This window comes from Haemaphysalis longicornis, unplaced genomic scaffold (assembly GCF_048455015.1).
Source record: "Haemaphysalis longicornis isolate Haplotype H1 unplaced genomic scaffold, Haemaphysalis longicornis Haplotype H1 scaffold_3, whole genome shotgun sequence".
Classification (NCBI taxonomy): Eukaryota; Metazoa; Arthropoda; class Arachnida; order Ixodida; family Ixodidae; genus Haemaphysalis; species Haemaphysalis longicornis.
This window is the reverse complement of record NW_027526335.1, coordinates 77,807,054-77,832,303: the sequence shown is the minus strand read 5'-3', so window position 1 is coordinate 77,832,303 and position 25,250 is coordinate 77,807,054. Positions and strand designations below refer to the sequence as shown.

General features: G+C 47.2%; 1 protein-coding gene across 6 annotated transcripts in view; it reads left to right on the top strand.

The window, feature by feature from the left end:
- LOC144174686 (uncharacterized) overlaps positions 1-25,250 on the top strand; it is a 68,810-nt gene that overhangs the window by 35,729 nt on the left and 7,831 nt on the right. For 5 of the 6 annotated variants that reach the window (XM_077703500.1, XM_077703499.1, XM_077703497.1 and 2 more), the window contains 8 exons: positions 5,091-5,301; positions 5,899-6,048; positions 6,327-6,482; positions 7,707-7,754; positions 7,945-8,025; positions 12,996-13,079; positions 15,951-16,024; positions 19,248-19,434. In XM_077703500.1, coding sequence (XP_077559626.1) covers positions 5,091-5,301; positions 5,899-6,048; positions 6,327-6,482; positions 7,707-7,754; positions 7,945-8,025; positions 12,996-13,079; positions 15,951-16,024; positions 19,248-19,434 — 991 coding nt within the window. The remainder of the gene's footprint in view (positions 1-5,090; positions 5,302-5,898; positions 6,049-6,326; positions 6,483-7,706; positions 7,755-7,944; positions 8,026-12,995; positions 13,080-15,950; positions 16,025-19,247; positions 19,435-25,250) is intronic. The other variant, XM_077703498.1, reaches the window with a different exon arrangement.

Genomic DNA, 25,250 nt, shown 5'->3' with positions numbered 1-25,250 from the left:
TTTCACAACAGTGACGTCAGGAGCTGCGCAAAGTACTGATGTCTTTGTAAATCCAAAGTCCAATACAGGTCTTTAAAACTAGGCTGTGTTTGAGCTCGGTGTTCTTACATGTTCTGAGCTTGACAAAAGGCTATGACGTTTGGCCCCCGCGGCCATAGCCATGTGGTCAGCGTCTGATGACTGCAGCGGTGGAACAGCTGCGCCATTTGCGCCATTGAGCGCCAAACGTGTTTACCTGCGCCATCCTGCGCCGAAGTTCCCCGGTTGCGCCAAACCCGCCTGAATTAAGGGGGATGCGGGTCTTGGAATGGTCGAAAATTGCGAAAAAAGGAATTCTGGGAAAAACACATTTTGAAGTCTTCATAAAGCACCTACTCTAAAAGTTTCACCACTGAATTTGGTCGAGAAAAATCTCAAATTCGACTGTGTAAACGCAGCGGGAGCCGCAAAACGCCGAGAATCGAGCTAAAAAAGCTTGAACTTCGCGCGAGCACCACACTCGAAGCAGACTGCCGGCGGCGGCCATCTTGGGCTAGGCTTGTAGCTGCTTTCTTTATTTTGCGCTATCTCAAAATGGCGTCGCATGAGAAGAATGAGTGCACGGCTAGAAGTTTTGAAGAGTGTACTAGAAGTCTAGTACTAGAGTGTACTAGAAACTTCTAGTACACTCTAGCCGGACTGAAGGAGCCCCGCCGCTCCTCCAGCCCGGCCGTGACGAGCGGTACCGCTGATTTCATGAAGATCGTTTATAAGCCGCTGATTGGCAGGAGCACACACGCTCGAGGCAAGCCCCCCGTTCCGCGTCTCTGATTAGCCAGCGTGGTTGAGCCGCTTTTTTTGCAGGCGTGCATTTGACGCTGCAGTATTTTCAATTCGGGTGTGTTTTCTCTGCCATTAGTGGCTGCGATTCTGTCACAACGTTTTTTGTCTCGTGCCGCAATGCTTGGAGACCTTTACCTCAGCGAATTTGCGCTGCAAGCGTATGGAAAAACGACTGAACACGCCATAAACGGCGGTGCCGGAATCGCCTGTCACGTACGAATCTGGTCCGAGAAGCGCAGCGCGGAAACGTCGAGATTTGGTTAGCTGGTGTGCTTTTGTCTTATTTTTGAAAAAAAAGTTGGCAGTTTACTAACTCCAACCCGTATCAACAAAAACATCTGGTAGACCGTGCGAGACCGGCTGCCAAGACCCAGGGCTTCCTGTACTGAGGAGGGCCCCCACCTGGCGGTCAACCCAACAACATTGACTGCACAATTAAATGTTTATTCCTCCAGCACAATATGTTTGTGCTTTTCTTTAGTTTGCATAGGCGTTGAAGGAAGTACAAAGTAGCTAGTGCTGTTTGTGAGGTTCAGCAAAAAGTGTAGTTTCCAGTGCTGTTTACAAAGGTTTTCATTACTTGCATAGCGGTTTTCCGGTTATTTTCATGGTACGATCGCATTCTTGGTATTTTTTTTTGAGGAACAGAGTGACACGGTGCTTTTTATATCGTGGCTATGCTGTAACAAGAGTTAGAAACTAGGCTATGCTGTAACAAGAGTTAGAAACTATATATGTATTTTTCTCTGTGCTATTTTGCATCATCACACTCTGCCTTACTGAGTGTTTCATTGTCTGCCTTTTGGCCTAGGATGATAAGACTGGTATCATTTCATTTGCAATAAGTAGATCTAGCAGGTGATGCTGTTTATATCACTCCGGTGTTAATCGCCAAATTAAAGTCCACATGCAGCTCTGCAGTTTCTTTTGTGAGATCACACTCTTCCTTACGGGATGTTAACTTATCTTACTCATGGGCTAGGGTAACAAGACTGGTATAATTTCATTTGTATTGAATTGATCTAGCAAGTGATGCTATTTGTATCACTGAAGCGTTGATCACCAAAGTGCATATCTGTAGGTTTGAGATGCATTGCAGGACAATCTCTAGTTCTGGGTGGCTGCTGTGCTTTAGTCTCAATGGTAGCACAAAAATAACAACACAGTATTCGAGCCTTTCCGTATTCTGAAGAGACACTGAGAAAAAGTGAAAGAGGATATACAGTTTCTGTAGTTTAACAGCAGAAAATTTAATACCTTCACAATTTGTATGCGGTATTAGTGTAAATTTACGTCAGCCTTTCCAGAGTTATCCTAACGTTAGTCACATACTCAGTGTGCTTTTTCTCATGTAGAACAGAACTACAAAATGATGCTAATTATATTGTTGGAGCTATGCCGTAGCAAAAGTTACCATGATCTGAAACTTCAAATGCATTTTTCTCAGTTTCTTTTTTTTTTTTTTTGCAAGACCATGTTCTGCCTTAAGGGAGGTTTTGTAGTGTTGTTCTTGGGCTAGGATGACAAGACTGGTACCATTGAATTCGTATTGGATTGATCTAGCAGGTGATGCTATTTTTATTACTCTGTCTATATGCACCTGTTTGCAAAAATGACTGAAGATTAGATAATTTTATACGAATTGTTGATATTAAATGTTCACCTCCTTCATGCGTTGCAAAAGTCTTCAAAATGAGTAAAAATAGCATATCCTGGCAGAGCAGACCTTTGGCATTATATCGATACAAATTGAGTTTGGTCTAGCGAAATTGCTCTAAACCCCCATAAGAAATGCCTCAATAAATAAATTTTAAAGCATTGTATTTCATGAACAAATAAAGCTATGTTAAAACCAGTTACATATTTGAAAAAATTCTGGTACTAAAAATTTAAAAAAAAAATTGCCTAACGACCCACCTCCGCGTGATACGACCGCCATGATGCCCAGCACCTGGAAACTTGGCTGAGTTTTCGGTTTCATCAATGCGTTTATGGTTTCAGTTTCATGATGATTATGAGCAGCTATCGAACCTGGCCTTGGCTTAACCATAAGGCAGCAGGCACTACGCGCCATCTGTTTGGGATTCTGTGTGTTGCATTTGCATGGTTGTGTTTGCCGGTGTCGGCTGCTGCGCCACAATCAATGAAAAATGGCCAGAAGTAAAATGTTTTTGTGTCTCATCACAAATAGAATAATACCTGCATGAAAGATTATAGTTTATTTGAGGTGAACGTCAATTTAGTTGCCCATTTTTTGGCGATCCTAGCTTTGCTGCCGGCAACTTTGCGTTGCTTCATGTGTTGAACAAACAGAGTCCTGGACGCTTTGCCCTCGCTTGTTAATTCGGTACACTTTTTCTTTGAGGTATCTACTCATTTTCGCCCGAGAGCTTGAAACGGAAATGAATCTGAAACTTGAAATGAACTCCCTGCTAAACGGAGGGATGCTGGTTGCCTTTTGCCTCCCCCCCCCCCCCCCGTTTTTCTGTATTCAGAAAAGAACAAATAATATTCAATTGAATTGAATTCAATTCAACTGTCGGGTTAGCTTTGCTTAGTGGAGGATGGTCTAATATTAATAGGGCCTTCTGACACGCTCTAGTTAGGTACGTTGTCTGCGGCGAAAGTTCGTAGACTCTTGCCTCCCTGTGACGGGTGAAGAAAAAGCTACGTGCAGCTTTGCACGCTCTTCAGCTGCTGTCCGATAGAAAAAATGCAAGCAAACACCTTGTTTTACGGAATGCCGCTGTGCGGTCACTTCCGTTTGCTGGGCACGAAGCAAGGCCTGTTTGCTGACCTCTTTCGACTCTCCACGTGAGATTTGGTAATAATGCAACACACTCGCTGGGGCCGAAGGCAGATGACTCCGCATTTTGTCAACCTCCATATTTAGTACAAGAACTGCATTCCTGGTTTAGATTAGGTTCTAGTGCATGGTAGAATGCCTGAGAATAGTAGAGGGATTAGGTACTTGGCAGGGGACTTGCACAGCAGCCTGTATGGAGATTAGGGAGGCATCATAATGCTGTGAAATGGTGCTACATCTCCTCCAAATGGCAATTCTGGCTGCGCCAAAGCTGCTCCAAAAATGCCTTTCTGGCTGCTCCAAGCCTGCTACAAAAGGCTCTTTTGCCTGCTCCGAGGACTGCTCCCAAACCCATGGACCCTGTTCCACCCCTGTGGCTGTTTTAATGGGGGAGGGGGGGGGGGGATATATGTTTTTATTGGAGCTCATACACTGCACCAAAATCTCAAGATTTTGTATGTTCATCTATTTGCCTGCTACAACTCAGTTCTGCTACCTTCCTAAATCCTCTTGCATACCATATTTACTCAAATCTAACATGCACCCGTTTTTCGCAGACTGAAGAGGGAAAAAACGGTATGCCCTCGATTGTAACACGCACTAGACTTTTATTATTTAACACAAAAATGCAACTTTTTTTCACTTGGAACAAGCAAGGTTTATTCCAAAGGTAGCACGAAATGAAATGTGCCAGTTATTTTCGGCAAGACAGTCACCACGACGACAGTTTGGGGCAGCGCCGTCGCTGCCCCGGCAGCTCTGTCGTTACAGGTCTTCTATGCTTGCGAAAATTTTCTCTTTCTGTTTGCGCCAGTCCCGTGCGCAAGTCTCCGGACCACTGATCGCGCGTGATGCAGCCCAATTTCCATCGCTTTCCGCGCACAAGATTACTTCCTTCTTAAACGCAGCATTTTGGTGAACTCACCGTGTCTTCGCAGTGGGAAATTCCATTGTGGAAAGAACAGAGGAACGCAAAAGAAGACTACGTTGACAACAACGGCAAACATGCGGCAACTACGAAGCACTGGCTACGCGTTCAGTAGTCAAGCAGCCCTCTTGAAACGTCGATGGCGATACGGCGCCACAGTTTTGAGTCGTACACTGATTGTAACGCGCATGCGATTTTGGGACCTATTTTTCCGGAAAAAAAGGTGCGCGTTAGATTCGAGTAAATACAGTACATAAAAAAGGGGGAAAAGTTGGCCCCTGTTTCACACCTGACTAACCTTCCTCTTCCCTGTATTTCACTCACTTCCCATCACCTTCCCATTCGGCTATCCTCAATTTTTTCTTTTTTCTTTTGGTAAATTTGACATTGCACTCAAGGATCAACACCATTCTTTTCTTGCCACGACTAGTAACAATTTCATCTGCGCAACGAAGGCGGTAGAGTGTTCCCATGATGCACACCTAGCTCAGTAGAGAACTGTCGGTCACCTCGTTTATTTCTTTGCCCCACCAGGCAGCCATCGACTGCCTTCCAGCAGCTGATGCAGCAGCCCGCCTGTGACGTCTTGAAGATGTCCATTGGGGCTGAGGTGTCTCGCCTGCTTGAGGGCAAAGAGGACGCGGCCAGCCTGGCCGCAGTTCTGCGCCAGCTGCAGCTGCTTAACTGCCCCCCACAACAGCCAGACCTCAGCCTGGGACAGCCATGCGGAGGGGCGCGCCGCAAGGTGCGGTACTGGTACCACTGGCATTCACCACAGCTATGTGCTCATGGGGGAAAAAAAAAATGATAAAAAAAAATCTTGTTTCCTACACTCCAATGGCAAATATAGTGGTGACACAGCACATGCATTGGGCTTAGCTTTGCAACTATTTTGTAAGGCTAATAGTATAACACCGTCCTTTTACATCCACAGTTTGAACTCTCATCTCAAGGAAAAAACCATATGCCGCATTATGAAAAAGAGGAAGGAAACAGATGAATAACGGCTTATTTTTTGCACGCTAACACCGGGTTATATGCAGCTTTTACCAGTCGGTGAGCTAACCCACTAAGCCATGGCCCGGTAATGGCTATTAATTTAAATGGTCCACCTGGTTGCCATTTTGAGAATAGGAAGATCACACATTACAACTCAATGAAGCTGCTGTGCACTGTAAATTGTTAATCAGAAAGAGGGTCAGTTTTTGCCATGAGATTTGGACCCGTATGTGTGAAATGTGTGCATTAAAAACAAACATTCTGATTCTGTTACGTGTAAATTTTTGTCACCTCCAAGTGCTTACAGTATCACTTGTGTACCTTAATTTGCTTTCCACAACAGGTGCCATCTTCTGTTAAGAGCAACGTTCCAAAGGAGAACCACGCCCTCAACGGTGACTCTCCCCTCGTGTTCCAGCGAGGAACCTCAGAATCGTCACCTGACCTCGTGGCTAGCGTGGAATTTTCAGCCGATAGCCGCGCAAGAACTGAGGTTGGTTGTTTTTTTGTCACTTGTTTTTAGCATCGAAGCACTGCAGGGGTAAATGTTATCTACGGTTCGGGACCTGTGCTCGCAGCTATTCCAGGGCAAACATTTCTTGTCTTGTGTGTGCCCAAATAATCAAGGACAAATCAGTGTCTCAACCAGAATGTGTCGCCCGTGGACAGTTCAATGACACTTCATGAATGTGTGTTTTTGGGAACATATAGGGCAGCCCTGTTGTGAGCTTAGATGGCTGCAGTTATAAATCTGTATTGCTTGTGTTCCAGGAAACCCTGTCGGACTCCTCCTTCGACAAGAACACCTCAAGGCCCCTGGCTGCCGTCACTGCACGCAAGAGGGCAAAGCCGCTCTGCAGTTCTGCCAGCCAGCCGCCCCACCTTCCTACTCTGAGCAGCTCCTCCCTGGAGAGAAGTGTCAGTGTTGCGGGTTTTATGATTGCATCCCATTTCACACTTACACTTCCCCTCACTGCGGATCAATAGCGCGAGGCACCAGATGTCTTTCTTTCGCATTTGTCTTAGTTTTGCTTTTAGTTTCAGCCCATTGATGTTTAGCTTATCGTCCGTTGTTTGCATAAAGTGTTGATATACTTATATGGGTTTCTGTAAAACAAGAAAAAACCTATAGGTTGTATTCACTGTCAAGGCACGCATGCAGGCAACCATGTGAGTGCACCGTAACTGGTTACGTCGGGCTCCGCGGTATGGCGGTACTTGTCCGTGCTAAGCCCGGGATGTGTGATGGACGTTTCAAACACTACCCCACCAGACGCAAAGTATTGCCTCGACTCCAATGTGAGTGCAATTAATAACATCTCTGTTGACACCGCCGTTGAGAATCGGGTTGAAACAGAAACAACGCGTCTTTTCTTTCTTTCTTTCTTTCTTTTCTTTTTTTTCTTTTTTTCTTTTCCTGCGGCGTGCGGGCGCAGTAGCACAAGCCACGCCATCTCTGTGGCAGTTCGGTCATGTCCGTTACCGTTTCCAGTGCTGCCAAGCAAAGAAATTGACAGCTAAATTTTTCAGTGAATACCATCTAAACTGTAACTAAAAATTGGTTGTTAAAAAAATTGGAAGGGAAAATGGGTAATGTAGTACGTGTTGCGGATGTTTTCTTCAAGCAAGATACCGTATTCTCGATTCTAGTGCACTTTCTTACTTTCTGGCCGTGAAAATAGGGTGAATGCTAGAATCAAGAGTGCACTAAAATAGAGTAAATACAATGAATTCACGAGGTACGGTTTGAGCTGACGTTGGGGGAACATGCATTTGTAAAGCACTTTAGGCGTTTGGTACTGAATGCAAAAGGCAAAATGGGCGTGCAGTAGTCCTGCTCAATTTTTCTTTTTCTCATTTAATTATTGAGATTTCAAAATTCTATCTGATGCTTAGCAGTCATTCCATGAAACACAGGACTGGATTAGTGTCTCTAAATAACTAACACATGCATGTACATCCTCATCATCACCATATTCATCCTTTTTATTAAGGCCAATGTTCGCATCCATCTGGTGCAGCAAGCTAGGCATCTTTTCCGGGCTAACCTGGCCAGAATCATTAAGGACCATTCTCTCTCCCAGGGTGCAGATTTCGTAACTTACCTCCTTTTTCACTGATTTTTCCATGTCTCCCATTCGCCTTTTCCAGGCCCCAGCCGAGCAGATGGTTGCAGAGCGAGATTGCGATGCTGACGAGGTTTGTATTTTTGTTAACATTATGGGTCTTCCACTAGCGGAGTATTCAGTCATAGTTATTTGTGTACGTGCCCAGATCTTCTTGAGTGGATGCTTGTGCTTGCCTGGGGTCAGTACGAGTCCCCAGTGCTTAAAGTGGCTGCTCCTCTGCTGCCTGACAGCTGGCCTTCTCTTGAATTCTCTCTCGCCAGGAGCAAGGGGCTACGGCGAGACCAGTTGAGCCCGCATTTGAGCAGACCTGGCCAGAACGGGACACATCAGTTTCTGCTCCGGTGAGGGCTTAGCCTCGCAATGGCCTTGGGGTGTGCACTCTCCTCCCATTACACTTGCTGGTGTTGTGGGTGTTGGCTGACGCAATCAGAACGGAGGTGTCCATCTTTTGGTTATCTTTTCCCCAATGCATGAACAGTGGTTGCATGCTCTGGTTCAGTGGATCTCAAGCGGGAGTGTGTTGAAAACGCCGTGTGTGCTGGTAAATGCCGATGGGCATGGACCCCTTTTAAGAAGGAATGGAAATAATTTTTGCGCACGGCGTGCTGCCATAGTAGCACCCTTTTACACCCTCTTAGAAGTGACTCGTACACTACATTTTAAATATGAGTTTTGTTTGGAACTCTTGAAGAGCTTAAAATAATACTGTGGAAGCGCCCTCCTGATGGTGGCAGTGATGTGATAGCTGCGCCAAATGCGCCTAACTGCGCCGAGAGGTAAATCCTGCTACATCGTGCCACAAGGAGTCTGATTTCAAATTGTACTACAGTGTGAAGACGGGCTAGTTGGTTCATACTGAAGGCAAAAAACAGCACAAAGAAACGACACATAAGACGAGAAAAAGGCAAACACAGGCGCTGACTGACAACTGACTGAATTTTATTGCACGCATGCAATATAAGGAAAACCAGGAAGAATACTAACTGAATATGGAAACACTTTTTAAGAATACTAAAACAAGATAAAGTTAGGATTGTAGATATGCAATCTCCTTTGGCAACAAGTCGACAGACGGTTTGCTGACGCATGCACCCGCACGCTCATGCATAGAAAAAGCTTCAAAGATCTCGCGTGTTCTTTGGTCACCATAGCGCTTAAGAACATGACAATGCTCAAATAAGGGCTCACATGAGGGCTTGTTCGCGCACGAAGCAACATGTGTGGCAAGGTTACTACTGGTACCGGATTTGATGTTGTTAACGTGTTCACGAAGACGGTCATTCACACATCGTCCAATTTGTCCAATATACGAGCCACCGCAGGACAGAGGAATCTCGTACACAGCTTTGGTCGCACACTCAATAAAACGCTTTGTGTGTCCCTTGTTGCAGACGACGTTGCGCCTAGGTTCTTCCAGGTTCACCGCCGTGCAAAGGCCGCCCAACTTCTTGGGAGCAGAAAACACGACTCACACCCCCGAGCGTTCCACAATTCTTTTTAATTTGTGCGAGACGCCGTGAACGTATGGGATGACCGTAGTGGTCCTGTGTTTGAAGAACACCGTTTTGAAGAACGCCCTATTCAGATCGTGCCATCACCAAATAGAGGCAATGTTCCTGGACCAGGTCAAGCGCCTACAAGCATCCCTGAGGACCTCTGAGGATACCCTGAGGACCTTATCCGCAGCCTGCCAAACAAGTTGCAGACAGAAGAGTGGGTAGGAATACGTCCCAAGGCGCACAAGGAACACAGGACCACGACGGTCATCCCATATGTTCACAACGTCTCGCACAAACTAAAAAGAATTGTGGAACGCTCGGGGGTGCGAGCCGTGTTTTCTGCTCCCAAGAAGTTGGGCGGCCTTTGCAAGGAGCTGAACTCCGAAGAACCTAGGCGCAACGTCATCTGCAACAAGGGACACACAAGGCGTTTTATTGAGTGTGCGACCAAAGCTGTGTACGAGATTCCTCTGTCCTGCGGTGGCTCGTATATTGGACAGATTGGACGATGTGTGAATGACCGTCTTCGTGAACACGCTAACAACATCAAATCCGGTACCAGTAGTAACCTTGCCACACATGTTGCTTCGTGCACGAACAAGCCCTCATGCGAGCCCTTGTTTGAGCATTGTCATGTTCTTAAAAGCGCTATGGTGACCAAAGAACACGCGAGATCTTTGAAGCTTTTTCTATGCACGAGCGTGCGGGTGCATGCGTTAGCAAACCGTCTGTCGACTTGTTGCCAAAGGAGATTGCATATCTACAATCCTAACTTTATCTTGTTTCAGTATTCTTCCTGGTTTTCCTTATATTGCATGCGCGCAATAAAATTCATTCAGTTGTCAGTCAGCGCCCGTGTTTGTCTTTTTCTCGTCTTATGTGTCGTTTCTTTGCGCTGTTTTTTGCCTTCTGATTTCAAGCAACCTGCACCAATCTTGCGCCGAAGCTTCGTTTCGCCGGGCTTCCTCGATGTGGCGTGCTCTTTATGCCACGAGCGTTGAAGAGGAGAAAATCTTGGAGTGTTTTTTGCCTCGCGAAAACGCGCCGCGCACGCCACAGGCGCGCTACCGCTGCCGCTGCCGCGGAACACCCGCACGCTGCGCACGACGCGGCCGGCGGCAGCAACATGGCGGCTACTTCGGCCGTGAAGTGGTGTGGAGATCTCGAGCGACTGCTTCTAACCGCTCTCTAAAATGCTGCTCAAGGCACATACGAAGTTGCTTGTGCTTTAGGTAAAGGAGCTGATAATGTGGGCGAAAACGGTACTATAACACATCATCCGCACTACTAGTGAAAGGGCCCATGCAATATCTGTTGTGGTAGTAAGTAAGTAAGTAAGTTTAAAGTTTAAGTAAGTAAGCCTAAACATTTCTGTCTGAGCCAGCTGGCTGTCACGAGCGCTTCGAAACTTCCGCCATGAGGTGCGCGCCTCCCCATTGCATTGGGGCACGTGCATTGGGGCAAGTCGGCAAGCTCCTGCCACTGTTGCGCGCATCTGTTTCTGGCCGATGTAGAAGGTGCCGCGGGCACGATATCGTCGATGCGGGCGGGAAAATATTGCGTGCGCAACGCCGTCGCGCACAAACCGCATGTAAAAACGCACCATGCGGCTCACGCTTTGCTATTTGCTTTGCAATAAAGCTTGGCAGGAGTTCACGTGACTAGCCGAGAGGTCGAGATGGAGAGGGCATTGCCAGGGTAGCTAGCGGGAAAATTGTTTCTTGCTTCAACTTGTTTCTAGCAGGTAGTTGTTTCTTACTTCAAAATGTTTTAATGTTTTGTACGTCCATCAAACTGTTCACATTATCTTACTGTGTTTCATTCATTATGGTTTTACAAAACGTTCTGTAGCCTACCGATCGGAAGGCTACCCCGATATTCATTTTTTAAATAACACTTTCTTTCATGATCTGTTGGCTCATGCAGTGAATGCATGTACACACTCGCACGTAACTCTTTCGGTGCTTGTCTTGAGGCATTTCATAGTCACTGCTAAAAGACATCTGTGCGGCAGAAACTTGTCTGCACCGAAGGCATTTTACTTGTTTAAACATTTCTATGTGCCCTGGACGCTGCTTTTGGGGCTCCTCTCGGTTGTTTTGCTCCCCTTCTAGCAATATTTCTCAAATCCTAATGCTCGTACTGGCTGCTGCAAAAGCCAATTTTGCTGCTCCAAAAGCTGCTCCAAAATGACTCGACCCAATCACATTACTGTGGTGGGTATTATGTAAAAATGGCTAAAAGGATGCATGTGTTTAATTTTTTTTGTATACAGTAAGACCTTGTTATAAGAGACACTCAAGGGACCCAGGAAACAGGTCTCTTGTAACCAAGGTGTCTTGTATGTGATGTTGCTCGCATGGCAAACGTAGGAAAACCAACCAAACTGTTCTCATTCAGATGTCTCTTATAACCAAGTGTCTCTTGTAACATTATCTCTTGTAATGAGGTCTTACTGTAGTAGGTTTTAACGTACAGGAAGGCTCCAAGTATATATAAATATATATGCTCATAGCTGGGTCGTGGCAGCAGCCTTGGCATGGCAGTGCTATCAGATTTGCAGATGGTTTCAGCATGTTCAATGCAGGGCTTAAAGTTTCTGTCAGCGGAAAGATAGAGAGTGAATGTGGTAAAGACTTTCCTCTCGTATAAAAGCGTATTGTTTATGTAAAAATAAAATAACTGTAGACACTGGTGCATATTTTTGGGCCTTTCACTGTCTGTGCTTGGCAATTTTAAGCTAAAGGAGTTGCGAAAAGCATAACTGACTTCTTAATGTGCAAACAGAGAAGATAAATAACTATTTTACCCTTTCCTTTGCTTCTGTTTGTTGATGTGGTTCATCCGACTACATGAATTCAAAATGGTACCGATATCTTTCTCTTTTAAAGGGACCCTGCAACACTTACCATCGACTGCTCAGAATGTATTTTGGGGTAAAGTCTATTGCCCCAGCAATCTCCTCCCGCAAGAATTGTGAAAATCCGTTCACTATCACCGAAAGTACGCGCGGTGAAAAATCGCGCATAAATGTTCCCTCTCAGCTCAACCACGGACAACGCGACGAAAGCTGCGCGCTCTCTCCCGGAGAGGGGGGCGGCACGCGTCTTTCTGTTCGGCGGCCTTCGATATGTCACAGGCCGGGGAGTTTCGTCCTTTTCCCCGCAACGTGGACGATTCTATTTCCGGTCTGGTGCCACAAAAAAGCAGGCACGGTGGCCTGCTCGCAAGCAAGCGCTCAGGCTGGTGGGGCGTTTTTGTCGAGTGGGCTCGCTGAAAGTGGAATATTTAGTTCGTCACTCAAACTCTGCGCGCACTCAAAACAAAAGAAACACCAAAAGCATGAGGACAGGTTCAGACATAAAAGAGGTTCATACACAGCGCCGACGACGGCTGATCGTCTCAGGAAATGCCAGAATTTAGCCGTGAAGTTGACCAGCGACAGCCAATAGGACAGCCAGGACAGCCATGGCCCGATTGACGTCGTAGAGGCCATGCCAGGGGTGCATAATGAGGAGAATTGAAGAGAGTGCGTTGGTTTTTCAGCGTCTTTTACGGCGATTTGCGTGCTTACCGCTTCACGTGCACGTGTAATATTTGGCTCGGGTGTTCCTGGAAGTCTAATCTAAATGTCGCGCTCGTTTACTTGCACAGCACGAAGAGTGTTGCAGGGTCCCTTTAAGAGGTTCGTGTTGTTAGATTTTTACTGTACACAGGCAGTTCTTACAAGTATCAGCTGCTGTGAGGAATGGCACTGTGTCTAGTATTACCTTTTGCACGTAACGACCCTCTGGCCTGCTTGTTTCTCTCAGGCTGTGGAACTGCCACCGCCCAGTGTTGAGGGACCCGCTGCCGAGCCACTGCCTGGCCTGGACAACATGCTTCTGCTGGCAGAGGTCAGCGAGTGTGTGCTTTGATTGCTTGTTGAGGTGCTTTTGCTCAGTGCACGCTGCTTATGCACCTATCCTATGACTGCAGGCTCCTGGATTTGGTCATTCTTGCCTGTGTGCAGTTTCACAAGACACGTTACTGTTTGTTATGGAATATGTGGTTTTCTATGTGAACAATCTCTTGTGTAAAACTTAAGTTGACATGCTCCGAAAAATTTTGATGGTGCATTGGGAATTGTGTGTAGTTTTGCTCCAGGGTCGCTGCTTTTCTTTAGTTTTGGCAGGCAAAATTTTAGGTTAATTAAAGTTGAGCTTTGCCCCCGTTGGCTTGTATGTTTGCTTGCTTGCGTGATGGTTATGCTCTTTTTTTAACTTTGCCAGCCACTTCTGATGGCTGCATGGAGAGTAGGGCCACCAACATTCAAACAGGTGTATAATGAGCAAATCGTAATTCCTCTTGAAAGTCTCCATAGAAATCAATGTATTTAAAGTTTGTTTTAACGAGGTAATATTTACCGATTACGCGATATAACGAACAAGAGGAGGAATCAACGTTTATTGAGCCCAAAACGAAATCGGTGGTGCAAGCTGGCACCAGACGGGGTGGTTCCCTAGTTACGGGACCCATATGTTCCCAGCAGCTCCTGGCCCCTGTCTGTCAGGGCAAGCTGAGTCGGCAGGGCGGGGCTGGTCAACAAGATCTCCCATCGCTCAAGGGGTTGGGGATTGGGGGTGTTGTGGGGAAGGGAAGGAGGGGGGGTCTTGAGTTCTGTACACTCTGCCAAGATGTGCGGCAGGGTGCCCCTCTCTCGTTTGCAAAACGGACAGAGCGTATCGTGTTCCGCGGGGTACATGCGGTTCATCAGTACGGGATGCGCAAGTGATCCCGCCTGCGCTCGACGCAGGATCGTTTGTTGTTGCCTAGTCAGTTTTGGGTGCGGTTCCGGCAGTCTGCACCTCTCCTTTCGCTACATCCGGGTAATGTCTCGAAAGCTGGTAAACGGGTGCGGTAGCTCTTTCGGCTCGTGCTCAGCCCGGATTGACATTTCTCGGGCATGGTAGTCGGCGATGGTGTTGCCTGCTACCCGCGAGTGAGCTGGGACCCACACGAGCTCTATGGCTCTTCCCGGTGGCTTGCACTTGGATAGAATGGCTCGGGCCGCGGAGGAGATTACCCCCCTGCGGAAGCTTCCATACGCTGTCTTTGAGTCGGTGACCACGGTGTCCACGCACGGCTGTGCGAGTGCCAGGGCCACGGCCACTTCCTCGGCAACTGCGGGGTCTGTTGTCTTCAGGGACGCGCTGACGATCAGCCGGTCTCTGGACGTAACTACCGCCGCTGCATGGTCGCCGTGTTTTTGGAGCGAGGAAATTTCGTTATGAAATAAAACTTTGTGCCAATTTCACGACAGTACAGAACGCGGATTTAAGATGGTGCACAACGCGACTAATGTATCTAGCAGTTCAAAACTCCTGCCACGCACCCTCCAGCAATGCGCACCAAGCCAGACGGCACGCCATACATCTGCTGCACCCGCGAAGCCACTCCCCCCTTCCTCTTGCTACCCACAGCACGCAGCCAATGCCTGTGGTACGCATGGCCGCATCGTGCTCAGCAGCCTGCACTCTCGCCTCGTCATTCGCCGATGGGAGCCGCATTGTTGAAGTCGTGTGCATGTTCCTTTCTTTTTTTTTTAAGTGCCGATTTAGGGGCCTGCCTTATCATCATAGCTCATCCGCTGTCACGGTCTGCTGTCACGCTACCACGTGGAATCACGCACCCAAACAGAGCCACGCGGCCTCTTGCACCCAAGCAGAGGCTTCGAAAAGATACCTACTTGTCCACCAAATTAGCCTTCCGGCCAAGAGTTAACAGCATACTTGAACAAGCGGTTTATATAGTCATAGCCATTTGAAACTCCTGAACCGCTGGCACTTGTCATACATCTCCCTATTATTTAGTGCAAAAAAAAAACTCCAGGTACATTTGAGGCAAAATCTGTGCGATTAACTGATAGCCCCCACGTTCCTTTAGTTAGGAACGCTCGCTTGTTGGGTTGGTTTTTACAATAGTAAGCGAAAGAAGTGGCCATGGAAGACAGAAACGACACGTTCCAAACTGCGTAGTAAGGCTCGGGCACGTGCAACATGAAAGCGAACACAAAAAGAACAGAACTCCCGCTCGTGCTGTTCCAGGTAGGCGGTGCGCGAGCGCTGTTTGGACGAAACCTCTGTTCAATTCATCAAGAGAGGAGTGAGACAGAGAGGGGAAGAGCGTGAGGGGTGGTAGCAGAGAGCGGAGAACGGCGCCACATCCCGTAATGGCGAATCACTGCTCTGCACTTTTGACAGCTTTCACGTTGAGTGAAACTGCTATAATATTTTTTTTAGAGTGCTTTAAACTTACCTTCTATCGTGCTGCGCACATGATTTGAGCGGCATGAATGTGCCAGGTAGAAAGCGAAGGGGGAAGACTATTAATTAACCGTTAGTAGTCTCCGTCATCATTCGCATCTGAAAGCTGCATCAACGTCCTATTACAGACTTTTTTTGCAGCAAGGTTTATTTGAAATACGAGTTACTATGTATTTCGAACTGCAATAAAATAGGTGCATGACTTTTCTTTTTTATCTTTGGAATACGGTCATTTTGTTGTGTACCACCATGCGGTGAGATTGAATGTCACCCGCTGTTTGTTTTGGGTAAGTACAGTGCACAATATTTGCAGAAAATGCCCACTGTGGCTAAAACGAAATATTGGTTATAATGAGCAAATCGCGGCGCCCTTTCAGTTACGTTATAACGAGGGTTAACTTCTCTAATGTACTATTGGAACAGTTTGCAGTAATTGTGCTTTTTGGTGTTGTTTCTGTGCAGGCTCATGCGTTACGTGGTGTGAACCAGGACGTGCAACAGGCCATGTACAACTTTGAAATGGCTCTCTTGCGGCAGTGAGTTTGGCGCACTCTCTTGGGCTTGTGTCTCTTTTGGAAGCAACTGTAGCATTAGCGTGGGTTTTTCAGTGTCCCCCGCAATTTTGCCTAGTAGAGCTTCGGAGAATAATCACTGACAGCTTCTTGAGTGGTGTGACCCAAGTTGAAGTTGGGGGTAATCTTGTGTCCAACTCCTAACGGTAGAGATGGCAGCTGTTTAACAGTTATAACAATAATAGACCTTATGCAAAAGTGCCGCCATCTACCGGAAGAAAAACAAAACGAGCACACAACGCCATGTTGGGGGATGGCGGTCGCGGGATTGCTTGGTACGTAGCGTGTGAGGGGCTTTCTCGGCTTGGCGATACTTTTATATTCACATTTAAGCGCAGCAAAATGACCGACAAGTGATCTGTGGACCTTTCTTTGTTGCCCACATTTGCGGGCGACTTCGTAAATACCGTATTTACACGATTGTAGGTCGACCCTTTTTTTTGAAATTTGACAATCCAATGTTGGGGGGGTCGACTTAGAATCGAAATCGAACCGTCTACCGTTAGTAGCGGAAAGAGAAACGAGAAAGCGGGGCTGCTGCGGGGTGGGGACAGCTTAGCACCCTCGTTCCCATGGTTATGGTCTAAAGTGTGAACCGCATGGGGCGATTTCCGCTTGCGAAAACGCGCGGCGCACGGCACAGCCGCGCTGACGCTGCCGCGAATACCACCCGCATGCTGCACGCTACGCGATCGGGGACGGCAACATGGCGGCGTCACCAGCCGCGAAGAGGTGCGCGTAGCTCCCAGCGACCACTTCTAACCGCTCTTTAAGATATCACTGAAGGCACAAACGAAGACGTTTGTGCAGGAAAGGAGCTGATAATGTGTTTGAAAATGACACTATAAAGCATCATCCGCGCCGCTAGGCGAAGCGCCAATCAAATATCCGCCACCGTGGTAAGCCTAAACATCTCCGGCGGCACCAGCCGGCTGACCCTAGCGCTTTCAAAGTGCTGCAAGTCGTCAGGCTTCTCCCACTGCCGCGCTCGTCAGGCGTCATACCAAGGTAGAACCAGTAGAACTTAGAAGCAGAAGCTGCCGCGTGCGCGGAATTGTCGACGCGGGCGGGAAAAAATCGGCCGCGCAACGGCGACGCGCACGAACCGCGTGCAAAAATGCGTAAAGAAGCGTTTTATTCGTCTCTAAAGTATTAGCAAATCCATTGATTCAATGCGCGGTGCTAACGTAGCCACAAATATAGTACATTGTTCAGTACACTTCCGAACGCGATGGTGGGAGGTTAGTCGCTCAAAAGTAAATCGCGCGTGGCCACTTCCGTCAGCCGCCATGTTCCTTGTTTTGGTATCGCGCGGCAGTGGCCGGCGGCCGCTGCCGGTTGCTTTGATGGTTGTCATCTCGCAGCGAATGTGTTCTTCCCGCTCAACCCACGGCGCATGGTTATTCCAGGTGCTTATACAAAAACTTTTCTTTTTTAACATCTACCGCGCATGCCGCGAGCGCACGGCTCCTGTGGGAGCGTCGATCATTGATGGAAGAGCCGCCGTGTGGGACGGAAGAGCTCTTTGTGATACGATTTTCTAGGCGGCGTTCGCATTTCTTTTTTTTGAGAGATGCAATTTTGGGGAGTCGACCTACATTCGAGTCGACTTACAATCGTGTAAATACGGTACGCATTATGCATCGAAAAAGCAGTCAGGGAGGCACCGGCAGGGAAGCTGTGGAGGCTGTCGCATTTCTTCTCTTTTCTTTTTTGGCTTTGAAAGTACGTCCGTGTCGGTTCGCATCCTGCGGGTTTCTCAGGAGGTCATTCCTGAAACGCTTTGAAACTTGTGGGCTGTCCTGGGGTTGAAATGGGGGAGGGGGGGGGGGCACTCGCGATATAGCTATATGCTAAGGATCCTCTGGCCGCAGAGGAAACCTGCAAACGAAAAAAAAAACCGCTTAAAAAATAAATTGCATATCTGGTATTTTCTAACAGCAGAGCTGTTGTAGCTGCCCGTAATGTGTAGCGGGTAACGTGTGTGGCATGTAACGCGCTAAACATTGCCAATAAATTACCAATAAATTGCCAATTAATAATAAATTACCAATAAATTGCCGAGCGCTGGTGAGCGCGTGCCTCGCGGTGACCTCCGAGCGTCGCCAGCACATGCAAAGGCTTTAGCAAAAAAAGAATCTGCGAAAAACTTAAAGAGCGAGAAAATGCCGAGCGCTCGTGAGCATGTGCCTCGCGGCGACCGCTGAGCGTCCTTTGCTTGCGCCGTGGACAACAAAACTGGGTGCACACTACCGCTTAGAAAATTCCGCTTGAAAATTTTGATCTTGGGAAAATAGGCTACGGTTGAACAGCAGGCAACGAGCGGTAAATGACCGATACAAGGGTTACTATGTACGTTACTTGCGCTACTCATGGCGCTACGTGAAGGTTGCAACTCTCGCGGATCCCTTATTTCCTGTAACCTTTGGCAAACAAAAGAATGCGTAGTACTTCCATAAAAGCCTACCGAACATCCAGAATAAAAAGAAAATTCGGGCGCACAAAGCACGAACGGCAGACTTAAAACTCTACCTGCACGATAAAGTACGAGCTGACCGATGCAGTGCGCCTTAACTACCAGCAGGGAGGAGTGCTCCTCGGCAAATACAGGGCTAGAAAACAGCTCACTTTGGGACCTTTTTAGTCCTGCACATATTATTCGTTTCCTGACTGTGCATGCGATCTAGCTATAATATTACTGTGCGAAGGGAAGTCGACACCCACAAGCGACTTCACGTAGGGCTCGAGTCACGCTTCCGTTGAGAAATTAAAAAAAAGAAGATGTGTACGCTATTTCTGTGGTCATCCTTGTATCATCTTTGAGCACAGGAAGTTACATGGCAGTATTTGGGCATCTTGGACATCGATAAATGCCGACGTGCGCATCGCTAACCCCGGGCTATCATGTATACAGCGGTATCCGGAGATCCGGGAATCCCCCAACATGGCGGAAGCGCACGCGGTTCCCGCAAGATGGCGCCAGTTTTTGCATAAGGTCTATTATAGTGATAATTTTCTATTTGATGTCAGCTTGGTTGTTATAACAGTCACTAGTAATGATCTAATTTTCAGGGAGAGTTCATCAGTGGCGTTATAAAAGTGGGCCACTTTGTGGATCAAGAGCGTGTCCCTTGGGAGGCCACAGTGAGCGACACCCTGTTTTGCCTGCCACCTTTCTACCCTACAGGGGCCTTGTGGCTGACGGAGAACAGCAGGGCGAGGAGGCAGAGGACGATGAGGACCGGGAGCTGGAGACCGAGCCAGAGGCTGAGGGCACCCAGGACTTGGCCGAAGCTGACCAGTCACCAGCCGCCGAGCAGGACGCAGTCGACCAGCAGCCCGAAGACGTGGCAGCACCGGCGCCACTGCTCGGGGTCAGTTTCATTTTCTGGGGAGGTTCCCGTCTAAACCCATTCCCATTTCAACCTTCCCTCTTTCCCGTTTCGCCTGTTCCCATTTAAACCAATTCCCATTTGAACCTTCTCGTTTGCTCCCTCCCGTCTCAGCCCAAAGAAAACGGCCTTTCCGTTTCGTATTTTCCCATTTTGCTCCTTCCTGGAATAATGCACCCTGTCGGCTCAAAGGACCCGGACCAAGGCGTGCGGTTTTTGAAACAGGGTTACGTCTGACTGTAGTTTGACCCAACGTTTTGACTTAGACGTCCGACGTTACCCAAAGTGAAAACTTACTTATGTCTGACTTAACCTGAAAATTAAATTGAAGTTACGTCCGACGTATTCCACAATAAGTGGGTGACGACTGGCAGAACCAAAGAGTGGACACGCCATAATAATCTACGCAACCTTACTGCAATGGTCTGTTTTACGATACGTGGCATCAGTGAAAAAGCAGCACATTGCTGCGTTACGTGTGACGGCTGGTACACTGCAGCATGGGTGAATTACAGCTGAAACTTCATTCTTCCGTCTGCTTCCATGTTGGTCGAGCAGTCTGAAGCACGTTACTCGCATGAATACTCCGGCAGAGTCCCAACGGTTGCGTGGGAGTTTCAAAGTATTGAATTGTTTTAAATACGAATTTACATGAACTTCTTTCCATATGTGACTCACTAAAGAAAGGCAAAAGACGGAATTAAGAGAATAGGACACCTCTTGCTGCGGGTGCAGTGCCAGTTTGCAGCGTTCGTTTCGGGCCAAGAACGCAGTTGGGCCTATTTACAAATACAATGAATAATTTATTACTGGTAATAAAAGGCTACTCTTTTATTTTTACGCTGGAAAAGAAATCTCGCAAAATTTAATTACTAAATATAGCTGACCATCGAAAACCGTATTTTATGAAAGTGGTAACTATCATGGGCCAAGCCAGTGTCTTTACAATCCATTTTAATGTTGGGTTAATGGTCATTTTATACGCAAACGTCTGTAAAATGATGGCTATTGAAGTCTAAATCTGAAGTTTTCTCTTGGAAGAAATGGTTCACACATTTTTCATCCAGGCGTTAACAACACTTCAGGCTTTATTCTTTTGCGTGTACTTTTTATGGGTAACATAAAGGTGGGCATGCAGCACATGGAAAAGCAGTGTATTCTCGGTTACAACTCAAGAACGGCACCACCTCATGTAGTGTATCACTCCGCCAAAGCGCCGGACCCGTGACGTCAGTGCGCGCGTTTTGAAAGGGGTTTGCCATGAACGCGTGATATCGTCTGCCTTGTCTCACGCAGTTTGTTTGTCGTCACTGGAGTCGTTTATAAGCATATTAAGTCCAACAAATCACGGGAATGGCTCACACCATGTTCAAAATATTCCCAGTAATGCCCTACTTGTGCCGCGCGGAGAAACATCCGGCTACGGTGATAAGGCACAGCGGCAACTTCCGGTGCCGTTCTTAAGTTGTCACCGAGTATAGTGCATAACATTTTGTAGTCATCCATCTAAAGCATCAAACATTTTTTGCAGAACCAGCTGCGGGCTTGAAAACTTTTATGTGTAATGCCAGCACAGATATACTGCACATGCAATGCACGCAGTTTCATCGATTGGGTCCTTGCAGTAGTCACATTTCCACTTGGGTGCGCACTTTCTGAATTTAAAAAAAAAAACGGAGGACCTGTTGGGATTCAAACCCACATTGATGCACAATGTTCTGTTCACAAGTTTTTTGACAGTGAAATCTTCCCGGCCCTGATTGATTAGCTCGCCGTGGTGGCTGCTAGGAGCACCGGTACATACTGGGAAGAAGTCTTTTGAGATCATAATTGCTTCAGGGCATTTCTTTTTTCTCTGAGGAAAGCCACGAATGAATGAACTTACTTTTTTGATTCCGTACAAAAGTCAGGCGAACAAGAAATGCAGAAGCATTTCTTTCAAAAAGCCTTACCTGCATCAGCATAAACAAGTTTGCCCCCAGGTAAGCAGGTGTTCTCAGGAAATTGTCAGCCGAAAATAAAAGGTGAGCCTTTCGGGTTTTGCTTGGGGAGGCAGTTGGTAGCTTTGCCATAATCATGATGGTGATGATTTGTAGGCAAAAACAATAACGGGTGAGACAGCTGCGCATATTGCGCACTTTTGATACAAATTTGTTTTCCTGTGCCAGGCTGCTCCAGAAGTTTGAAAATTGCAAAAATTGCGCCAAACTGCTCCAAAACAGTCTGAGAGCCAAGGATTTTAACGCTCTTACCAGTTTCAGTGGGGAAAAATGCTTACTGATGGCATAATTTTCCAGCACCCCCAAGGTGATCCTGTTTGTAAAGGTTTAATTGATTGATCATGCAATAAAATACCCGCATAAAATTGTCCCCAGGATAGTTTTTTGAAGGTCACCATGTCGGGTGTCCATGTTATATTCCGTGAGTTTTTTTAAGTTTTCCCATGGAAAACAATTGCAAAGTCCTGTAGAAAAAATACGTATGTGTACTCAGGCGACAAACTACTGGTGAAATTGATTAAAAGACGGCAATTTTCAGAGCGCCGTATCTCCGGAACGACATCACTTGGCGCCGCCATCTTGGTGTGGTGAATATTGGAAAACATGGCCGTCGGGCGAAGCAGTTGCTCGTGCTCCAGGCAGAGTGCTCTTCACCGATTTCTACTGTGGTTTTGGTTATGGGTGTGGCTGGGTTTACCTTTAGTCGTTTGATCTGTTGAGGGAAGTTGCGTGACTCGAAGAACGGGAGTTCATCAAAAACAACATGGGGCCCATGAATTCACTGTGTTTCGGCCTCGAGTGCGAGACGCGGTGCGTGCTTGAAGTGAAATTTCGGACTCATTGCGGTGTTATAATAAAACGCTGAGTTATTGCTGCATTTGACAGCGAGCTTGCGAGTGGCAGAAATGGGACGATCGGCGCAGGCTACATCGCCGCAAAATCTTCAAGCAGTGGCTGATAGCGGGACGGGCTATTATTTCCCGCTAGTAATAATGGTTTATCTATCTGAAGTGAAATTTAATGCCAAGCGGGAGGTGGCTAAACATACCAACGTTATTCAAATTGCGATCGTAGTGAGTGCGCACCTTGGGGAGTGAAATGGGATGGCTGGTGGGGGGCGAAGATTGTCACCTCGCTTTGCGCAACTTTTGCCATGCCTCTACAATTGTGTGTAAAGCCAAGTGTGGGATTACAAAAATAATAATTTTAGCATTCACATGATAATGAAAATTCCTTGCGATTGCTTAGTTTTTTTATTCGATGTTTTCAACGGCACTCCATGCTATCTATGCATAGAGCCTAAGAATTTATAAATGGCTTGTAAAAACGTAGTACAGTTCGTGCCTTGTAATACTCTAGTAGACAAAACTTCATTGAAAGGCTGTTTCAGTGTTATATACATTCAAAACCCATTAAAAAGTGCCCTCCCCCCCTTCTCCCCGAGTTGCCGAAAATTTGATTTTTAGGCTCCTAAGATGACACAATAAATGTCATCATTCTGCTCCAAAAACAGCTCCCAATTCTGATTCAGCTGTCTCACCCCTGCAATAACAATATAATCATTTGACCAATTAATCCTTTAAAGGGACACTGAAGTGAATCTTTCAAGCTCCCGTTTTTGCTTGCACTGCGTAGACTGGCTCCAATTAGCACACTTTTCATCATTTATCCGGTTGACAAATCGGTAATTATTTTACAAAGCGCGAAAGAAGAAAAACTACCATGCGCGCTTTGCGGCGGCCGCACCAACTAAGGCTGTGACGTTGGGAGGAGGGGGCACCGTGATTGGACGATGCCCAAGGTTAGCAATCAAACAAGTATTCGGTTTCGGTTTTGGTTATGTAAAACACAACCGATGGCGTTGTTGGATGGGCATTCTCAATATCTCAGTAATCATCGTACCGCGCTTCTGCCGTGTTGTCGGCTGTAAAATGCATAAGATAAGCCTCCCAGGACGGCTTGGAATCGTAGCATTCACTAGCCGAGGCCTACACAGTGCATGAACGCCCTCCGCGTCCCCGCAGACGCTCAAATTCCATGCGCTTTTCCCCCATATTTGGAGCTTGCCCCACTCATGCCTGTATCGTAAAAAGCGTGTTCGCACCAGGCCAAGGGTCTGTTGATTCTGGCCTGTGCCCACTGCCCGCAAGCAGTCGGTGCTTATGGCAACAGCACGCCAACGAGAACTCGCTAGCGCGCCAGTGCCAGCCTGCGCGCGTTCTGTGAACTAGTTCGTGGAGCAGTGAACGTTGCGGCCCAAAAAAAGGTGAACTCAGCATAGAAAACATTGGCGGAAAACGAAAAAGTTCACTTATAAAAAAAAAGCACGTACCCGCGGGAATTCGAACTTGTGACTTGCAAAACACTTGCGATGACATACTTAGCGCTCCAGACCACTCGGCCACGAGCGAGCGCTGCCGATCCTTGGAAATATAAGGTATATAATGTATAACCAGTTTACACTTTTATTTAGTTTTAGCATTCCAAGCAGCTTAGGTGAGTATTTGTTGTTCTGCTCTCGTTCAGTAAGCATCCCCCCAAGTTTCCGCAATATCTCACGTCTAGCAATTGCATTTCTTAGTCGGAAAAGCGTTCGCAGATGCGTAGTCGTGCTGCTGGCTGCTGTGCTTGTTCGCCCAGCGCAAAAAAGTGCTTCCCGCACCCTAGTTTTACGCTGTACAGTAAAATGTCACTTGATTTTATTTCCTTAGTACCTATATTGACTTCGCTGACTCTTCTCCCGCCTTCAAGAGGCCTTATATTTTCCTACTGGCGAACCAGTCAGCGAAGCGTCGCATGTGCGCTTGTGTGAAGCGACCTTGACTTGGAGCTAGATACAGTATACAAACTAACCAAGTAAAGAAAGGCACATTCTTCCATTCACAAACGTGTCCTGGCTTCGTTTCAACTGAGCGAACGAATTGTGGCGACCCGTCGGCGGCCGGTGGACGAAACGCTTAGCCGACTGACTCTGTCTGAAGTCCGGGGAGCCGTGCAGTAGCGCAGCCAATTGCGAGCTCGGCTCCTCCCGACGTCACACGAAAACACCACAGAAAATGGGCGAGCGTAAAGAGAGGAGGACAGCATTTTCGAATTAATTTTTCTACTAAATAAAATCGCGTAAACACGCCCAGAGTGGTCGAAACATGGCCTGGGGACTCCGGACTACAGTTTGCACTAGTAATCCCGCAATGTTTACATATCACTTCAGTGTCCCTTTAATGCCGGTTGTCGTGAATTCGCGACATACTGAATGAAGCTGGCCAACCAACTCGCGAAACCTTTGCTGCCTTCAGCGGCGGCTGTGATGTGTTTGCGGCAAAGAGTTGGTGGTTGCGCTCCAGACATGTAGCGCCATCTCATATGAGGTGTTCAAAATTAAACCCAGTGTGTCCATCGGTTGGCGGACTGCGTGCGCCACTTGCGACAGCTCTCACTTCTTTGTCGTTTTCTGCCTAACCATAGTGAGTACAAGGTCCCCCAATTTTTTTCTATTTGCACGAATTCAGGAGACTGCCCATGAGGTGTTACATTGTCTAAAAATACGTTTCTTGTTCCATGCTTCTTGCTCTCGTGGTATGTCGCGAATTCGCGACACTCGGCCATTGAGGCAGTTTGCGGTGACTGCAGGTATGACGGTTTTTTTTTATTTTGTGGCAGCGGATGGATGTCGGATCGTTGTATGGGAGAAAAGGGCTTCGCACACGCCTGCAACCTGAGGATAACAGTGACGATAGCTGACTTATTGACAGTGATGACAGCGATGTTGACTACGATCCTCATGCACAAGCACGGGCT